Source organism: Venturia canescens, chromosome 7 (assembly GCF_019457755.1).
Source record: "Venturia canescens isolate UGA chromosome 7, ASM1945775v1, whole genome shotgun sequence".
Classification (NCBI taxonomy): Eukaryota; Metazoa; Arthropoda; class Insecta; order Hymenoptera; family Ichneumonidae; genus Venturia; species Venturia canescens.
Window position 1 is genome coordinate 11874423 of NC_057427.1, and position 21639 is coordinate 11896061.

Here is a 21639-nt window from a genome sequence, read left to right on the forward strand (position 1 = left end):
CGGTTTCGAGCTTTATCAGGATTAATGCGATTGGAACAAAATTGGAGTATTTCGATTCAAATATTTCATTCTCAATTCCTAAGGTTCAATTTTCTTTTCAATTTTTTTTCCACATGTTTCAAGTTCGATCCCAGGAACCATTTTTCTGCATCGTCGAAACTTGCATTTGTTTTCAAATTCTCATTCATACGTTTCAATTTCAATTTCCAAAATCCTTGACTTTTCCTAATTTTATGACGAAATTTGATTTCCAAATTCTTTTCGTTCGGGGATAATTTAGTATAATTTCTGTGTCATTTTTCTCGTTCAATTGTTAACGAGGATGGATTTTTATTCAAAGTCATTTCAGTCGGTGGATTTTTCATCATTGAAAAGTACGATGATTACTGGGCGACTGGAACCTTTCATTGAAGTCTCCTTTTCATCGAAATGAATGCTCGCCCGACTAGACAGCGAATTTATGTGTGATCGCATAAATTAGATTGTATATGGTATGAGAGTGGAGACAACTCGTTCGACTCGCCAAAAAAAAAAACAACGAAGGGAAGGTTGTAGAGAGAAATAAACTCACCGAAGGATCACTATAGAAGGAGCGTTACAAAGAATCACCCGAATCGCCCACAGAACAGCCCACTTGTCGCTCCTCTTTCACCTCGACAATTCAAATGTTTAAATTCGTTTTCCAGCGCTGTTTTCAGTCTTGTCTGAGGAAAGGAACAGCAGACAAACAAGACAAACGAAGGCAAAAAAATTTGAGGCTCGAGAAAAATGACTCGAATAATTCGAATCCCAGAATGAAGGGATTCGAAATGCCTGAAAAACGTTTTATTTTCAAAGCAAAGGGGAGTGTCATTTCCCCGAGGTCATTGATCTCCATTGCACAAATTAAATAGCAATTTTAATAATTCCACGTCCTCCTACATAGCCTCGTTCCAACTGATATATTTCCGAGCGGCCCTTTCGCGGTGAGAACCACCGGAAACGTATTTTATCGTCATTGCGTATTGAATCCAAGCGAGCCGGAAGTTCGTTTATTGTGCAGTGAGTTCGTCCTAGCGTAAAATAAGGATTCGAATCGTACAGCACAAGTTATAAATACAACAAAATAAAACTCAATAATGAAAATGCGATGAGATTGACGAAACGAGTGAATCAAATTAATTCAAGTATTTCGAGGGTCGGGAAGCCGGATTATGAGGCCGAATAAAAACCTTTTTTTTTTGTAAACATAACGCAATTGGATTTATTTTTAAAAAATATCCAAAAAAACCCGAATTGTACGTTCAACGTCCCGTTGAAAGTAGCCCCCCCCCTCCCCTCCCCCCTCGATTCGAAAGTTTCATCCTTGCAAGAGCACGCGAAGCATAAAAGTGTCTCGTTCTCGACATACCAATAAAATGACACATTTAATATTATTCTCCTTTCCTTTCATCAGAGGCGAAAAATTCATGAACAATCTACACTAGATGATGAAATACGACGAATGGGAAGTCAGCTGTTTTGTTTTTATACTTGTTTTTTCGTTTCATTTCCGGAGACTTTAACAAGCGAGAGCATCGATCATATTTTCAAACGTTCCATCGTCGCTCTCACGACTACACGAATCAATGATTCCTCTCAATCGATCATCTCCATGATACACGTACCCTAAAGGTCTTTTTTTACAATAATAACAACAATAATAATGATAATAATAAAAATGACAGTAATAATGATGATGAGATACTACCAAGTATGTAATGTTTTACGCGTATATAAATAGGTGTTTAATCTGGGTTTTGATCGAAGCGCGAGATAAAATATTCGTGATTGTATTTATATATTTATATATATATTTATGTTTATATATATATGTAATAGAAAAAACACAACAAGGGCAAGGTCGTTAAGATTATAATATAGAGTTTTGTGTTCTCCTCGAACGACAAGTTGATATAAAAAACAACAATTATGTGTTCGACTATTTGAAACTGGTAAGTGGCTCGTGACTCGATCTGATTACAAGTGAGATTATCTCTTTTCGAAATTTTCCCGCAGCACATTGACACATTTCGAGCGGATTTTCATTCCCTGTTACAAGTATCATTTAATATTACACTCTCTATTTTCTCATAACGATTTTTTTTAGGGTGTTTTAAAAGCTCTCTAACAACAAACGTCGAACGAGACGAAACGAAGAATTTAACAATTATCTCATTTGGAATAGCCGAGCTCGGAGCCACTGAGCACAATTATTAAGTATTTCTAGAAAACAAAGTAAAGACGAAAAAATATCGACCGAGCTTTGATACGAGCCGATTGCTCGGCTCATCCGCTATTTACACACTTCCGCTCACTCGATCACGCCTTTTTTCCTCCTCTCCCGACGACGCTATATACATATTTTTGTTTCTTTATATTTATAAGATTTGTATATATATTTGCTATAGGTATTTTGTGTTGTATTCATCGTTTACCGAACTGTCCGATCGACTAGCATAAATCACTCGTTACACTCGTCAACGCACATTTGTCCCAAGTACGCGAACTCTTGAATCATTTGTTTCGAAGTTGCGAACGAAATCGTTCGGTCGATGAGTCCACGACGAAAAATTGAGCGCGCAAAACACCGTTGTCGCTTTGTTTGTTTTTTTTTATATATGAGACGACGAAAAAATAGTATTTCGATGGTTATTGTTCTGAGGATTGGAGGAACTGGAAGAAAATATTCAATCCTGGTTTTGGGAGGGTGATAATCCAAGGAACTCACGCGAAATAAATAACAACACGTTCACTGTGTTTGCATGTTGGAATAAAAATCTCAGAGACACATTTTCTTACGACGACGTCGCTACTCGTGGCTCTGTTTTCCCCCCTTTACGTTTTTTTCCACACCCTTCCCGCTGTTTCGCTCACACAACAATCATACGTTACAAATACTCGCTCTCTAATCTCAACGCTACATTGGAGTCGTCGCTTTTTTCTTTAGGGGCCCCCCTCTCTCTCTCTCGCACTCGCGCTTTCCCTCTCTCGCTTGCGAGAGTAGTAAATCTTTTTATACAGCATATAGTATTATGCAGCAAGATATAAAAGGTGTAAAAAATGGATAGGCACGAGTACGCAATTGCTGGGTGAGCTGGTAACAGAGAACTACGACAGTGATGGGGAATCGGAGATGTAGAAACGGTGAGCGAGCGAGAGAGAGAGAGAGAGAGAGACAGGCAAGAAAGACGTTACACAAGAGAGAAACATGTACAATTCTTTTGCACCTCACAGGAATACCGAAGAGGGACGGGAGAATATTTCTCACGAGTCCTTGGTACGTCTAAATCGTTGTCTTTGGCGATTAAACCCTTGGGGACAAATCTCTCATTTGGACTAAATGTTCTCACTGCTCGAGAATACAAACGTGCACGAACTTTCTTCTTTATTTTTTCACTTTACCCTCGAAGGACTCAAGTAACATGAGAATCGTTCATAAAACAAAAGCAACGAACGAAAGTATTAAATTTGAAAAATATCGAAAAACCCACTGAATTTCCATGGGGATAGAGTCGAAAAATCAACACGAGCACCTTGTTTGGGGCACGGAAAGTGTACAAGCCGCTTCAATTCTAAAGCAAGAAGTTCGGAGAAAATTAGAGCACTCTTTGAAATTCTTCAGCCACGCACCTTCATTTTAACTTTTTTCCCTTATTCCTCCCACGAGTTTTTCCTTCTTAAGAATGTCTTTTTGAGCCTGTTACAGCCACTGAATAGAGAGACTCTCATTGTGCGCGAGTTGACGCGCAAAAAACTTGGGATTCGCACAGCGCAATAAGTGTGCGACGATGGTAATTTCATAGAGCCCGAGAAAGCGGATTGTCTCTGTGATAAGTTAAGCGTAAGAGGGCTCTGGAAGCGATCCTTTCCTGTTTTTTTTTTCACAATATATATACATAGCTTTGTAAATACATTGAAATGAATATATATATATATTATGAAAAAAGAAGGTCGCATGTCGAAGACAATTGACGAAAGTGCCTCTTTCTCTCGGGACAATGCGAGAAAGAATCTTCGCGTTGGTACCTTGACGACGATCGAATGAAAAGTGTCACTAAAAATGAAAATTCAAGACATTTTCGTCGCAATATAATTTTTGGTTAAACTCAACGATTTGTTTTTTGGTCGTGTTTTATAAAAGAAAATCGAAAAAACCATAAAATTCCCGTTTCGTTTGTGTTTCTCCTTCATTTTAATCGAGTTTCGGATCAAAAGTAACGCGTTTTTCTTCTTGGTCGTGATTCAGTCTTGAGTCTCGATGAATATCCCGCAAAGTGGCCGCTGCGCTCGCGGGATCGACCACGAATGTGAGATTGGTCTCGTGTTTTTTTTCGTTGCCGCGTACAACGCGCCTCGAGCTCTCGACTCCCGGCGCTGACGACGTTAAGGCATCCGTCGTCGTTTTTATCGCCGTTCTCGTCGTTCTCGTCGTCGTCGTCGTCGTCGTGCTCGTTGGGCAATATCAGAAGACGCATGTGCAGTCCTCCGAGGCCCGGGCCTACCTCGCCCTCTTACGATTCAACTTGGCCAATTTACGTCGCTTAAGGATCAATTGATAAAGCGTGTCGAGACCCTCGTGCAAACCCTCACCGGTTATCGCACACGCCGGCTGTACTCTTATACACGACGTTCCAGGCGATCCTGCCAATTCCAAAACACCCAAATGCTTCTCCAGCTCACCAACCTCTTTCGCACCTGAAAAATTATCCAAAAATCAAACATGAAAAAGACAGTTGATGATTTTTCAATTAAAACAAACAAAACGTAACAAAATTGAAAATTTAAAGGAAGTTGCCTCGACTATTTATTCATAAAAATATCAAATTTTCGAATAAAAGGAATTTCAATTCAACAAAATCAGAGCACTGGGGATTTGCCAAAAATTTAGTTTATTTCTTCAGGGAAATCAAGAGCTCGCTGCAATAAAATAATTATCAAAACACGACGACGGCGGGACTAACGATTTTGTTGAACAATTTATTCGAAAAAATAATGAAATTCCAAGAATCGCAATTCACGATTGCAATGATAAAATAATGTTTGCGACAAAAAAGTGATTCAAACATGAAAATTGCAAGTCGACTTTGTCTTTTATTCATTTTTTCATGTCAAGTCCCGGGATTGGAGGTCGCGATGGAAAGAGCACTCGTAGCTTTTACGAGTAGCAGTGAACGAAAGGAAAAAAAATAATGAATATTTACCGGGAAGATCCTGTTTGTTGGCGAGTATGAGTATCGGGACTCCAGCATTGTCAGGACTTCTCGCGGTCCTCGTTAGCTCCATTTTAGCTTCTTCGAGTCTCTCAGCGTCACAAGAATCGACGACAAAAATGATGCCGTCGGTGCATCTCGTGTAAGATTTCCAAAGAGGTCGAAGCTTTTCCTGTCCACCCACGTCCCAGACGAGAAAGCTGACGCCTGGTATTAGCCAAAGAGAATTGAGCATTGGGACGGATTCGTGTGTCATTTGAAACTACGCGTGTATCAAATGTGATTCGTATGTTAACGGGTGCATAAAAATCCCCAAAAATAAACAAACTTCTTTAAAAATCTATCGACCATTAGAAAATTCAAGATTTCAACGAATAAAAGTGTTTTTCTTGACGCGTTTAAAAAAAGGAGGATCATAAAACACCATAAAACGAATGTAAGCACATAAAAATCACACGAATAACGACGAGGGGACGGACAAATCGATGAATGTACAACTAACCTTTGGCTTTTCCAATACCGCCGCGAACTCTCTCGCAATTGAAGCCAATGGTGGGCACCGTGTTGAGATATTGATCAAATTTTAGACGATAGAGTGCAGTTGTTTTTCCAGCACTGTCGAGGCCGAGCATTGCAACGTGGAGCGGTGTACCCGTGGGTAGTGCCTCGAGCAAACCACCGCCGCTCGTACCGTTCCTACCCATCCCGGCACCCATTCCTTCCTTCCACTGCCGTTTTTATTTTTTTTCACTTTCTTCCTCTCCCTCTCTTTCTCGCTCTGTGCTTTTCTTCGATATCCTATTTTTCTTTCCTCCTCCGGCCCTCTCCTCGCCAACTGCTTGCTTTTCTCTCCCTTTTTCGACAGTAAGACGAGACCGGGCTTTCGCCTATCTCGTTTTCTTCTCTTTGCCACGCATCTAGAGCCCCCACGGTTTCATCCTCGCTGCCTTTTCTTCTCCTCGCTTCTCCGCTCCTTTTATTTTTCTCTTGCTCCGCTCTCTCGATTCAGCTCGTTACGACGTTCGGCCCCGGCCTTTGTGTGCTTCCAGTCTTTTTTCGCTCTCTGTCCCTTTATTTATTTCACATTCGTCCAACTTTTATTGACGTCACTCCGACCGCGGGCTGCCTGCAAACAGAAACAAAAGTAATGCATCGTTGCTCTTCGCGAACGCTGTCGCTTTAGCAAACAAGTTATTCGATATTCTGAGTAACCGAGTTTTGCGAAATGGCTTTTCAGAAATGGTCGTTACGCGTGATTATTCGTGGGAAAAACTCATTCGAATTAATATTCGTGGTCGGGAGCTCGTGCCGGTGTCAAAATCCTGGAATTTTTAATCGTCCTCTCGGCATTTTGACATTGAAAAAGTGCAACAAAAATTCACGTCTTTCGTAACCTTAGTTTTTTCAAATTATCATGATTTTTGGGATTTCGAAAACGCAGACGGGGAGAAGTGCAGCGAGAACTCGACCAAACTCGCACACTCCAGGCCCTTTGTCGTTCGAAGGGTCCAGGTCGGTACAGAGAAAAATGAATGCGGGAGGAGATTCTCGACTGGATCGATAGCTTCTAAGTTGGCCGTGCGAGGCAGAGGCGCGTAAAAGCTAAGAGGATCTCCCGGGCGAAAGGACTGGGAAGAAGCCCTTTTTACCTGCGTCGAGGCCCTTGCGCCTATTTCCATCCCTCTTATAATCCGCGAAGAGCGATTTCGCGGTTCGGAGAAGGTTTTCGGTGAGCCTGAAGGCGGTTGCGGCACCGCGCGGATCGAGATTCCGCGATTTTTATTGCCACGGAAAAAATCCCGACAAAAGCTCCCGATAAAAATTGATTTTTACAAAAGCCATTGATTTCAAAACTCCTCCCAAGAAAATCGAGTCCCGACCGTAATTTTCTAGCCAGCAGGAGCTCCGAGATGGTCCAGCACCGTTCCGAAACTCATTGCCGGGATAAATCTTGGCGAGCAGGTGCCAAATGTATCGCTCCGCAGCTCTGCTTCATGCCACACGAGTTTCGCTGCATCACGTCCGAGCAGGTGCTCTCTCTCTCTCTCTCTCTCTCTCTCTCTCTCTCTCTCGCCCTCCGTTCGACATTATTATGTGGGACGAGATTCCGAAGCGTCGACGACAAGAGAGCGGGATGCAGGATATCGCAACAGCATGGACCGCCGATATATTCTCGAGAGATACACGCGGAGAGAAACGAGCGCGAGCGCGAATATACAGCGGCAAGAACGTACACAGTAATAACGAAATGTGATGCATCGCGTCGTGCCCTCGCGTAGAGAGAATGTTCGTGCGCTCGATACATGTAGGCGAGAGAGATCGTTTGTCCCAGCAGCATTTTCCTCTCTTTCATTCTTTTCATACGAGCTCGGCTGTCTCGCTCCCTCCACGTGTTCCTCTCCCTCCCTCTCTCGATCTTTTCGCGCATTGTTTTTTCCTCTCCCCCGTTTAGCCGGCTACACGGGAGAGCGAGAGAAGAACAACGTTCGATCTTTCAGGGATGCAGGATCGCGCGGCTGGTTGAGCTCGCCGGGCAGTGGGCCATCCGCTCTCCTCGTCACTCTCACCGAATACCTCCGCCGTTTTTTCACCCCGCTCGTCCTCGCCCCCCTCCTCCGGGCAGCCGCATTCACAATCTCTATGACAGAACTGTTCGAAATGTACTCGCGCGTTCGAAACAGCGTTTCATTCGATCGGTCAATTATCAGCACGAAATCGTTATAGAATAAAATTATGAAACCTCCGCGAGCACGAAACTCTCTCAATTACATATATTTTAATATTTTATTGATTATCGAGCGCGGTGGAATATGGAGAATCCTCGGGAAATATCGGCAGGGTGACGCTGAAGTTTCCAACGTTGGAGTCCAACGAAATGATCGAAAATAAGATTGATAATTAATCATTTTTCTATTCGACGAATCATTGATGTGGGTTGAAAAATAGCGAATTGCAAATTCGGCAGGTAACAAAATTGGAGATTTACTGGAATTATTCGAGAGTTTTTTTGGATCATTTCGTTGGACTCCAACGTTGCAAACTTCAGCGTCATTCTCAGAGTCGCAGGCTCTGGACACGAAAATTATAAAAGGGAGAAGAAGTTTTGGAAATTCTGCGAATTTCAACGCTCGCGGTCCCCGCACCGGACGCTCAAGTTCGCAACGTTCGAGTCCGACGAAGTGAAGGAAAATAAGATTCGTCATTCGCCAATTTTTGATTTGACGAGCATCGCTGCAGCTCGAGGAATCACTGGAATTATTGGGGGAGGCTTTTTTTGACATCGTTTCGTCCGGCTCCAACGTCACAAACTTCAGCGTCATGCTCATGATTTTTTATATTTAATTTCCATTCTCTCGATCCAAGCGTTGCGAAACCGAGAGATTTCTCTTCCATCGATCAAACGCACTTGGCTCGATCGCGGTCGCGGGCACAGCGCGAATACAGCGGTTAGATATCGCTTAGAATTATTATAGAAAAGAGTCCTCGCGGCGTACATCGTCGTCGAGGAGTAAGTGACGCTCGTGGAAGGTGGGACACACCTGACACATATTCAACACACACACGCGCACACAGGCACGACCTACAGCGCCAGATTTCTCTTGCTGCGACTCTCCTCGCCTCTCGGCCAACCTCGAATTTCGTTTAAATCGTTCATCTCTCATCCTCCGAGCAACTCCGTCGATGTACAACTCAATATTTACGTTTTCAAAGTCTCTCGTTGGCAATTCGAGCCCCAACGGATCCCGGAGACCGCGATCGATCTTGGCAACACGCCAGAAAATCCGTTCTCAACTCTTGCCCGCGGTGTCCTTCGATCTTCACCGTGAATGTGCGGCGAGTTCTTTCGAGATTAAAGAAATCTTAGGCTCGGCGTCCCGGACGCGAGTCGAATCGTTTCTCGCGGGCCGAGGGGTCACCGAATACTTGGAAAACGACGAAAAAGTTGGTGTCGTCGCTCAATTGCACATTTTTATTGGTAAAATAGAAATTTTGCTTTAAAAATATATTGTTTGAGGAGACTTTTGAAGGATAAATTATTCGGAAGATCGAACTCGTGACATTTCACTCATGGCGCAGGGCCCACGAGAAACGACCGTTGCTCACGCTACTCTGGGATAAAAAATTCACTCGGAGCGTGCTCATGAGCCAAGGATTGTCTTCGAACACGAATGGACTATGAACTCAAAAACGTTTTGTCATTTTTCTCCCTTTTATTTAGAATTTCACCCTAATTTAGGCTCATAAATTGACGAATAATGAATCGTTATTAATTCATTAATAGCATCAAGAGCGTGGGTCAGTCGGTGCGTACAAATGTGAGGTTAGGTGACTGATCCATACTCTCAAGGGCGGGGTAAGCTCAATTCGGTGAAAAAAAGGTTCAAGAATTTTTTTAGACGCTGCAGATAATACAAATTTATTTTATTGATTGCGACGTCGTAGTACAATATATGAAGAAAATTTCCACAATTTTTAAAACTCGAATATCAACAATAAACTCTCGATGGCAGCGCAGAGGCACTTTGGAATAAAGTTGTCCACCGATGAACAGTGTAAATCGAAATCCACTCGACCGATCCCTTCTGAAATTTCCTTCCCTACACAATTGACCAGGTATCTGCGAGAGCTTTTTTCCAATTTTTCATAATTATTCATTTTACAATAAAAAATAGGTTCATTTTTTAGACGAAAGTCAGTGTTTTCACTTCCGAGTGTCACAAAAAATGCAAAAAATCGAAAAAAAATAAAAATCTTCTCGTAGATACCTGGCCAATTGTGTGAGGAAGTACAATGCCAAATTTCGGTCGAGAGGCTTTCGATTTATACTGTTGAGGTAACTCCTGTACTGCATGCTTGTCAAATGAGTGCTTAATTTTCAAAACGCTTTTAGACCAAGTTCAACGTACCGATTAAACTTATTGTCAGTAGATATGTATTCAAGCGTATTTTTTTAAGGTGAAAAAATATTTAAAATGATAGTTTTGTAAAACTATCAACCGATAGATGCAAATTTCCATGATGACACACTTTCACAGCTATTTTTCAAATAATCATCTGTATTTTTTAACCGATTTTATTGCACCAAGTCTCATTTCGTGCCTCAACTGATCCTCTACGAATTCACCGCGTAGATTTTCCTTTAAACTCATTCCTTCAAAAATTATGAATGAAAAAGTTTTTTCACTTAATGAACAATTAGCTGCAACGGTGAAACGATCAAGTTAAAAAAACAACTACCAGGTGGATTGACAACGACGCTGAAGTTTCCAACGTTGGAGTCCAACGAAATGAACGAAAAAAACGTTGTTAATTCACCAATTTTTTATTTCACGAATCGTTGGTGCAGCTTGAAAAACTACGAATCGCAAATTTGGCAGGGAACAAAATACTGGAATTATTGGAGAGTTTTTTTCAATCATTTCGTTGGACTCCAACGTTGGAAACTTCAGCGTCATGATTGACAGAGGACCAGTTGACGAACAAAATGAGACTTGTTGCAATAAAATCGATCAAAAAACGCAGATGATTCTTTGAAAAATACCAGTGAAAATGTGTCGGCGTGGAAATTTGTGTTTGTCAGTTGACGGTTTTGCAAAACTAGCGTTTTTAATATTTTTACATCTAAACAAGATATGCTGTAATACAAATCCACTAACAATACATTTAATCGGTACGTTAAACTTGGTCTAAAAGCGTTTTTAAAATTTAGCGCTCGTTTGACTAGCATGCAGTACAGAAATTACCTTAACCGATGGATAACTTTTTTCTGAAGATGCCTCTGAAGATTTGCTAGCATCGAGTTATTTACTAATGTTCAAAATTCCAGAAATATTGTTCACACATTGTAATATGATGTCACAATCAATAAAATTGATTTGCTACTACCTGTAGGGTCTAAAAAAATCCTTAAAATTGGGCCTTTTTCCACCGATTAGACGTTACCCAGTCCTTAATTAATAAAACAAAATATTGATCAATTAATTAAAATAAATATAAAATATTGATTAATATGATTACTATTTATTCATAATAATAATAATAATAATAATAATAATAATAATAATAATAATAATAAATTAAAAAAGTAAAAATAATGAAAAACGCATGAGCCGAAACGAGTGCGCTAATGGGACTGAAATCCGCGTGAATTCGGTGGCCGCGAAAGATGCAGCACAGGCGTGAGGCAAAAGTACGATAAAACGAGGACAAAAGTCAGTGTGAAAAGAAGATGGAGAAGCGCATGTGGTCGCGTTGAGTACGCGAAGCCGGAACAAAAGTAGGTCCCCGCGCGTTGGCTCGCGCCTGCACGAACTCTTTAAAGTTCGAGGGAGCAAGTTGTCGATTCGATCTATAAAAGATTCTCGTAGTTCGGAGTCATGATCGCGAGGCAATTTAAACTTTTCCACGGGGCCATTGTGCGGTATTTTATCTCCAGAAAGTTCCTCTCAAAACAATTCTCTTTGGCCAATTAGCAAAAGTAAACGAAAAACGGAATTGAGCGGGGTAAAAATTGATGAGAAAATCAACAAATCAGAAGCCTACAAAATCGTGTATAAAAATACGTAAAACGGAGATAAAAAAGATGCGTGGAATCGATACATAAAAATCAATACTCAGAAACATCCGCGCAGTCTATAAAAAATCGATCCTCCAACGACATTATCCGAAGAGAGCGCACCTCAAGTGGCGATAAAACCTCCAATATTTATCACCTTTATTTACGCTTTAGATTTTCATTTCAATATCATTTTTCTTCCCGATTTCTAAACATTTTCTCAATTCTTGTGTTCAAGTAATTTTCAGCAGGGTTCGTCATTTTTTTTCATGGCCTTTTTTATGACATCAGAAATCAAGGGACCATCAATGTACTCGTCCCAAGCTTTTTTCCCCCCACGCTTTATTGTCCCAGGACATAAACTCAGCCGCGGAATCGGCTCGAACGTTTATCGCGCGTTACCAAACGTCCAACACGACGCGGACACGAGATCCAACGAATTTCCAACACTCGCGGATGTATCGCGAGCCGACTGGAGCCGAGGAAGAGGGAATTTTGACGCGTAGACTCTAATGATACTGCACGGGATCGAATCCTTCGATGGATCGCAATTACGCAATGATTATTAGCCCGATATACAGCGAGTCGAACCGTTAGGCGATGGAGCTAATTACAGCATTATTCGTCAAGTTTTTATACGGTTTACGGCGCGTAGATAAGCGTGTCGAGTCTCTCTCGCGCGGGGGGGGGGGGGGGGGGGGCGCAGCACACCGTTATATGCCGATGAGCACACGCCGGACGCGTTGGACACTGTTGGTAAGCAATCGAAGTAAGGAACTCGTATTTCTAGTATTGAGAGTGCGTAATAAAATAGTTTATTGCTCTATATGCAAAGGTATGCAAATAAAAGGAGGTCCGAAGAGCGAAATGAGGTCAAGTTCACACCAGTGAGCAAGTGTTCCGCCCTTCTGACTGGGAGGAGAGCCCCCGGCGGGGTTAAATCGTCTCTCGGGCGCCCGTCCTTGTTCCTCTTCGCGCGTAGACTCGATATCTCGGTGGAAAGTGTTACGCGTCCCCACGAAAATTGGCACGGCAATATTCCCTCTTAACAAATGACGCCGAAATAAACTTTCGGCATACGCGCCCGCCCGCGCACCCCTCGCCGTCGATGACTGCGTGTTCGCAGGCTTTGCTAACGCAGAACGAGAGCGAATTGCTCGGGGAATAAAGTCAGGGCTGCATTATTGATGGGTCGAGTGTGCAAAACTGGAAAATTCGTTGGGCGAACGAGAGCGCGCTGACACTGTTACAGACTCTGCCGAGAACACCGAAGTTTTTTCTCGATCGAATATTCTATGAAATTCAAGCTTTCTCGCGTTCCACTCGATTCCCAATTAATCTTCGTCCACCTCCAGCCGGGCGGGGATTAAATGTTGGAATTACTCAAATTTCAAAGAGCTTAAATCTCTCGAGTTTACAAACTTGGAACGATTATTTGGAGACAAGTCGATTCGACCAGAGCTTTGAGCGTCGAAAATAAATAAAGCAGAAGCTTCAAGGCTCGAAGGACGTTTACATAGAAAATATAATGTAACAATCGCCCACAGAACGACGACTAAAATATCGACTTTCAGAAAATTCGACTGTCACTCGAAGTGTTAGCAAGTCGAACGATCAAAATAAATAAATGCAGCGGAGCTCAAAACAGACGCGTCTCACTCACTCACCTACTCAGACCGGTGACCTCCAATTTCAAACATCGTCATTTGACTTTCGCATTTCCAAGCCATCGCTATTCTGCATAAACAAATTTTATAGCCTCGAAAAATTCACTTTCGATTTTTTCCTATTCTATTATCTGGTCTGTCTATAAAGCAACTTTATTTTGAATTCGAAAATATGAACTTATGATATTCGTATGACTTGTTAAAATTGCATCCGAAATGAAAGCTATCGAAATATATATTTTCGGGTAAATACGAATTCAATGGAGAAATATTCGATTAAGGAGGGTGGATCGCGACGATACAACGTTGCCATGCTAAACTATGAATATTAAGAATTTGAAAATGATAAGAATTTCATAAAATTTGGTAAATGTATTCTTTAAAAAAATATAAGACGATATAAATTTTTAAAGATTTTTCTTCTGTACAGCTCTCGAGTAATTGAACACTAAAGCTCACGTGTATAAGCACAGAGTTTACACAAGTTATACATCCCGTGCACAAGAACTTGGATTAAACGCTCAATTATTAGATAACCATGTGGTTAAAGAATGTGAAAAAAATTGTATTTGTATGCTCGATGCCAGAGATTGTTATGACGAAATTTGATCAAATTCCGATTATTTTGATTTCGTGATCCACCCTCCTTAAACGTGTAATCTGCCAAATGGTAGATCGCAAATAAGGATTTCGAGTTACTTATTTTTCTCCAATCTGATATGACAACTATTAAAATTTCGAGGTATCGACCGTTCGACGATTTGGTTATTTGACACATTGAGCCCTCCGCGGCCCAGTTTTCTCACTTCCGGCATCCCCGAGCCGTGCCGCAGCGGTGCCAGATTGATGGCAGGACGCCCCGACGTTGACAGCACAAATTAGAACGAACAAGCGCACACGCGCAAGCTTGGAGTCGGGACGAAATTGCTTTCGAGTACAAAAACGTTGTTGCCTCATCGAGAGCAACGGCGCAGATGAAAATCAACTTCTCCAATTATTTACACCGTTTACGCAGCTGCCCAGTGACAAAACAATCGTTACGGCGCTGAAGTTTGCAGCGTTGGAGTCCAACGGAGTGGAGGAAAAAAGCATTTTTAATTCACTCAATTTTTACTTCACGAAGCATCGGTGCAGCTTGAAAAACTACGAATTGCAAATTCGAGAGGGAACGAAATTGGAGAATTACTGGAATCGTTGAAGGCTTTTTTACATAATTTCGTTGGACTCCGACGTTGTAAACGTCAGCATCGTACTCGAACGATACCGCGTCGCGAATAGCCTCGAATTTACGGGTTTCCTAGCACCGGTGAATCTTTTTGGATTTAATGCGCCCTCGCCCTCGAGCAACCCACTACTGGCGAACCAATAATAGTAACCGAAGGGCGAATGGCCACGTGCCAGGCACATTATTCCTTCGAGATCGCATCCATAAGCCATGAACTACATACAGCTGTGTTAGCGTCTCGCTCGAGCAATAACAATCCTCCATATTTATATATCATAAAAATACAGTGATATTCGTCGAGCGAATGAAATCGATGGAGAAGCGAAAGGGGGGGGGGGGGGGGGGGGGGGGGGGGAGCGGCGCGAAGCTTTATTGAAACGATGATGTACCGATAGGAACGTTCACGTATCGGTGATCAAAGTGTATCGACCTGTTTGCCCAGCGAGAATCATCCGTACTAGAATCTCCTCTGCGCGAGGCTTTAATATTATAAATAGAATCCTGGAAACGTCAAATGGCAAAAGCCCTGTCCAGCTGAGCTTTTATTCTCATTTTCCATGGACACTGTGCTTCGTCAATTTTTTTCTGCTTCGTCACGAATGATTTTAAATAACATTTTTTTCATTAAAAACAAATATTGTTTTAACTTGTGAAACTAAAATTTGATAAAATATTGAAAATTTGTAACTTTAGGTATTAAATATTTATTATAGCTAATTATTATGAATGTATTTTCATCAATTATTATTTTTTAATATACTTGACATTTATTTTGTGTGTAATTAATGTTTATTCATTTTTTATCTACAATAATTTTATCATTTCAATATCAAGTATTTATTTTTATTATAAATTTATTTATTAATGTTTATATTTATATTTTAATGATAAGCTCCACATTTTGACATGATCGAAATTTCCGGAAGTTCTTCATTCGATTCTCGAAGGACTCGTGGAAACTAGAAAGCTTCTGCGGCCTCGAAATCCGTCAAGAATATCGAGGAGAAACGGAACGTCAAAAAGGAGAGAAAAAATCAATGAAAAATAAAATTCTTCGTCGATGAATAGAATTAAAAAATGTTGAATATCGAAGAAGTTGGAAAAATCTGCGAGTTCTGCTGCCACCGCAGAATGGATCTCATTCGCAACAGCTGCCTCCGTCACAACCTACGTATATTTACTTCGAATGCACCAACAGCATAATGTCCCGTTGTCCGAAGCTACCGAGAACTCGAAACACGCATCTCGTGGGTAACTCGACCTTTGTATGTGTAGCAGCGACGTACATAAGCCAAGAGGCACACGTGCGTGTTCATCTACGTACGAAATACATTTGCATGTAGATACGTACGATTCGTGACGATATAAATGAGCCAAAGCCGCGTATGGGCGATGCCACGTCAAGTTTAAGGCCTTATGTGCACTTGTGACGGGCGGAAAAATCGATTTTTTTTATTATTCTTCAAGTACAATGTCTGAAGAATATTCTCACGAAATTTCATAAAGCTCGGTGCGCGCGGTCGTCCAATACTCGAATCTTCGAACGCGTTTATCTCAGAATCGTCTTTTTTTTTTTAAATACCTTTGCGGTGGACACGACTGCTAAAAAACTATGAATCCGATCGACACGAAGTTTATAACACTTATTTAGTACAATAATAGCTAGGGCCTGGACGAAGGATTTCGTATTTTGTTGGAGAGAAAAAATTGTAACAAAAAACCGAAAATTTGGCGCGCGAAAAATGAATTTTTTGTTAAAACTGTCGCCATTTTTATTTAAATCAAAATTTCTACAAATCCTTCGCCCAGGCCCAAGCTGTTGGTATAATAAATAAGTGGTATAAATTTCGTATGGATCGGATAAATAGTTTTTTAGTTATCAGTCCGCCAACCACGATTTTTTGGTGGGAATCAAGAAAAATTAGTCGAAAACCTGCGTTGACGCAGGCTCCTGTAATTTTATTAGGTTTGTTCCCAGCTAACGCAGCCAGAATCTAGTCAGAATGAACTCCCGCTCGGTAATCGATAGGCGAATCTCCTGGCAACGTTCGGTTCGACAACTCTCATTGGAAATTATAAAAGTTCTTGTCAGCGGTATTCAGTCGACAATTATTTGACGATCTTCCAAAGTTTTCATTGAAATTTTCATTTTCATCCCGTTTTCGTGGCCTCTGAGCATGAACGTCCGAATGGTTTGAAAAATGACAAAGTTTCTTTCGACTCGATTCAAATTTAAGTAGTTGAAGGTTCCTTCAAAAGTTCGATGACGAAAAAGCTTGTCGATTTAAAAAAATTCCGTTGACGTTGTTCAACGAAAATTGGGGGTTCAACAACATTGTTGCGAAGTGGCAAACGATTTATTTAATTCATCAAAAAGCAGTGTTGAATCCACCACATTTCGCTTGAACCGAATGGGAATTCGTTCGAGAAACATTTTTTTTCTCACCGCATCCATTCTTCAATTGTTCGCCTAATCTCAGAAAAATTCTAAAATGCATTTTCTATTTTCCCCGTCAAAAGCCTCGATTTTATTCCGCGTAGCATTTTGACCGTGCGTCTAATCTTGTGGAAAGTCCGAACGCAGCGTTCACTGCGAAACGCCCCACGGATCAAAATTAGTTAAATGTTACTCGTCCCGCTGCGCTGTGCGATTCGGTCGATCCTAATTGGATCTCGCGACCAGCCGCGAGGGCGCGAGAGAGAGAGAGAGAAAATCGTGCGAGTTGAAGGCTCTCACATAAAGATCGCTGGAGTCTCCGGTCTGGAGAGATGTCACAAACTCGTCAAATAACTCGACGCGATGAGAGTGAAAAAATATGACGGGGAGGGTGTAAGACACGCGACATATTCTTTGGTAGCCTATCGACTGGGCGCGTTGCGCATGTCCGAAGTCCTTACAAAAGATTGGACAGTGATTGGCACTCTTGTTTCGTAATCGAGGCCCGAACGGTGGCGCCACTGTCATCGTGTCACTGGGGAAATGAATTTCAAAACAAAGATCCTCGTGTCCTGGCACTTGACACGGGAAATTCGATTATTTCATGGGCAAACGTTTTTATCGATATTGATTGAGTGAGCGCGGTCTAAGAACCTCGGAATATACGGCAGCAGTTATCTCGTTCCTCCTTCATTTTGTCTACGAACATAAAACAGATGCTGGGTAGGGTTGGTGTGGGAGTTTGAAACATCAATAATTAACCGTGCGCTCGGGGCATCCGAAAATTATGAAACTCGACAGAAATGTATCCCGAAAATTCGGAAAGTGGAAGCCAAGAGAGCGTAAACTCTCGGAGGCTGGAAAGGCTTTAAATCGTGCAAACAAATGAAAATCTATTTCAGGAATAAAGGGGAGGAGAAGCGCGCGAGCGAGATAAACCAGGCATAATTTCATGCCGGGAGTTTCTCCCACTCTATTCTTAGCCTCGAGCAAAAACTGACGCGCGCCCGCCGGCTTCTCGTCACGAGGCACATTTTTCTTTGTGCCCTGACACGAACGTGTGTTTACGCGGAGACGAAAAACAATAAAAATAACGAAAAGAGAGCGAGGGGGAAATGGTGAGTCTTCGAGCCGAGAAAACGCTTGTTTGATCTCCGAAAAAACCGGCGATCGATTAATTATCTCCTTTCGTCCAGGACGCTCGACTTTTCACTCGCCTTTTTTTCCTCGAACCAGAATAAAGAGCTTGTTTCTCCTCGCGAAAACAACGCTCTATTCACCGAGGGGACACAAATTATTAAGTTGGACGCGAGCCTCTGCGACGATAGCTGCTGCGATACGCGCCTCGGGGAGGGGAAAAAACACACGGAATTGTTGTGGAAATGATGCGGCACGAGCCGGCGACGAAGAGGGAGGGAGAAGGAAAGAAAACAGAGGAGGAGCGAGGCGAGCGGCCGGGGGGAGGAAGGGAGGAGAAAATGTTGACAAAAATGAAGAAAAAGCCGGCCGAAGAGAGTGGAACGGCCGAAAAGGAGGTGCAGAGGGCGGGAGATGAAAATCGGCGCGAGTCGAGGCGGGCATATGGCAACGGAGCTGCGGGAACGAACGGAAAGCGCGCATCGGGCGATCAGCTGTTCGCCGCCGAACGACGGGATCGCACAGCGCAATGATCTCGTTGCCAGGCAGAAACTCTTTATCGTCTCGTCTCCTCGTCGACTCGCTTCACGCATCTTTCTGTCTCCTCCGCTCCATGTCACTCGGCGAGGAGAGAAAAGACCACTTTTTTCAGAACTTTTTGCAAGAGCTCTCGCGATACGGGGCTCGTCGGAGGAGGAAATCGTTCATTGACGAGCCCGTTTTTGTCGAACCTCCGTCGTTCGCGCATTAATTTAGTTTCTGATACGAGACAGCGTCGATTCGATCGTTGAGGGACACGTGGCTCGGAAAACGTAGACAACGAGAGACGAAGAACGTGCGATAAAATAATTCGACACGATCGAGTTTGACGTGACGAAAAAAAATCAATATTTGAGACGTTTGCCTCGGTAGTTTGTTCCAAATTCACGGGATCATAATTCTAATTGTTTATTGAGATTATGAAAAGTGTCGAAGGAGTTGAGAAAATTGTCAAGTAACGAAATTGAGATTGTCGTCGCCTCGGTTCGACGCTCCGTCGACACGAATAAGCTTCGCACTCGGAAATGTTTCTTTTTGTTCTCTTTGATTAAACGAGATATAAATGTATACGGATCTACGTGTGCGCTTTTATAAACAAGCGGCGAAGAGCGTGGTTTGTGTATCTACGAAGCTATTGGATGACGAATCATCGAGTCTTCTCTTTCTCGATCGAGTGGAGATAAAAAAATGTTTTCGAAGCCAAAAGAGACGATGAGTAACACTTGCCGCATCGTTTAACTTTGTCACAACAGGGGCAAGAATTCTGGAATGTAATTACGATCCCACCGAACACCGAGAGCCGTCGAAAAAATCTTCGGCATAAAACAAAAAATTAATGAATATTGGAAATTCGATTTTTTGACAAGAAGATTTCTGGCCGCGAAGCACCAACATTTCTGCTTCGAATATTCTTAAAAAACTTGGAACTTTCGGGGAGCGATAAGATTTTTTCATTTGAAACGGTGACGATGCTCGTACCCCGTAAAGAAGCTCGAGATTAATTGCGGGAGCGCGAACACGGGGCATGGGCTCGAGCACGTATGCACCAGAACACCAGCAGACTCGGTTTTTTTTCCTTTATTTTATTTCTCCGTCCTCTCGTAACGGTAACGTGCTCTCCTCGCCGTCATTGGATTCGGCTATTCCGTGTTATCTCAGTTAAAAACTACAATTATTGCGACATTCGACTTGGACGGATGTGCGGGGCCGCGCACAAATACACGGAGATGTCAACTGGATCACGAAATGTTTCGAAATTTCCGGAGAGTCATAAAAATCTGTCCGCCCCCTTAACCTACTTACTCAAAATGTTTTCCGTCCCATTACGTATCGAGAGAAAAACTTGAGATAAAAACGCAGACTTCGAGTAGTCCTGCGTTCTCGTATAGATTTTTTCATTATAAAAGCAATCCTGACTCATTATTCGACATTTATTTTCACTTTCTCACGTACAAAGAGAAAAGATGTGAACAGACCGGCGGAATTTCAGTTGTAAAATAAACATTCTAATGACGAGGGCCGACCCGGAATACCTGACCTTTTAGACTCGACTCGAAATTCGAATGGAAATGAAATTTCGTGTTTTTTATCGTTACTAGAAGATTCCCGGAGAAATTCGGTTTCAGGATGACCTCAAACGGGAAACACAAAGTTGGATGTAGCAAGTAGATTTTTATCATGCGTTCCATTATTTTGGATTTTTGAACAGGTTGCCGAGGCATGTGTTTGAAGAACTTCACGGAACCGTAGATTCCTGACTCCCGAAACAATGACAGAGTCATGTGGAAAAAAAACTGGCTAATTTCACGGTGAATTTTCTGTATAAATAGGCTGATAGTCACTAAGTAGGAAGTCCCTAATGTATGGACGTAAACATACAATTGGAGCCATTGTAGTCAAACTCGTGAAGAAATGCATTGGATTTCTGTTCACAGTTGGCGAAAAAATGAAACAAAACAAAAAATCGACGCTCTGCGCTGTCTTTCCGGAGAAATCTCTTTTCTCTCGTTACATAATACGACGCGGTTATTCATACGCACCAACACCATGGGCTAACAAACCTACTTGTGTCTTTATTCCCATGCTGAGAACAGTGTGCTACTGATTTTTTTATTTTCGACAATACCATTGTTATTGTTTGTAATATTGTGCTTCGTAGACGTTCACTTTGATATGCCTTACCATGAGTAGCGCTGTCAAAAATCCTGAATATCCAATTGGGTATTGAATCCAAACATGTATACATCGAACAATTACAAGATCGACACTGATAACGCACCCGCGCACCGATATATTCTTATTCTGACACCCGCTATTCGATTGTTCTAATATTCGTTTCTCTTCACGAATGAAATAATCTTTCGAACTTTTTTTGTTGTTAGAAGGAGATTTTTTGACACTGTGTGTACCTCCAAAAATGCGATACACCGACCAAGTATATCGGTGTTTCTTCTGACTTTTTTGGATTGATTTTTTGAACAATTCACACGAAGATCTTCAGCTTCTTCGAAAAGGTTCGGCACCTTTTTTTCCTTCTTTTTAAGGGTCGAGGATAATATTGGAGACGCGAAATTTATAGGCCGGGTTTCACGGTGTCCTCGACGACGAACGGGACAACGGATCGCCCGAAGCGTATACCGATGCACCGCACACCGAGGCAGCGAGACTACTGAACTGAACACTGAACACTGAACGGTGGGCTCGAGTTTTACCACACGAGCAGCGCGCTCGGATTCACTCGGATATTTCCGGTTTTTATTGCTCGTTCTCGCTCACTCGGCGACGACGACGAGACCCACGATAAAAAAAATCACCGCAATTTTCGCTCGCGGCTGAATAACACGAAA

The 21639-nt window shown here is 42.1% G+C and overlaps 1 protein-coding gene across 1 annotated transcript; it reads right to left on the bottom strand.

Annotated features, from left to right (window-relative positions):
• Positions 1–1809: 1809 nt before the first annotated feature.
• On the bottom strand, positions 1810–21456 carry Arl4 (ADP ribosylation factor-like 4). Its single transcript, XM_043424984.1, has 4 exons — positions 20975–21456; positions 5734–6357; positions 5223–5438; positions 1810–4716 (listed from the first exon to the last, which is right to left on the bottom strand). Exons 2-4 carry the CDS (start codon positions 5945–5947, stop codon positions 4520–4522), a joined length of 627 nt encoding a protein of 208 aa, XP_043280919.1. The 5' UTR covers positions 5948–6357; positions 20975–21456; the 3' UTR covers positions 1810–4519.
• Positions 21457–21639: the final 183 nt, after the last annotated feature.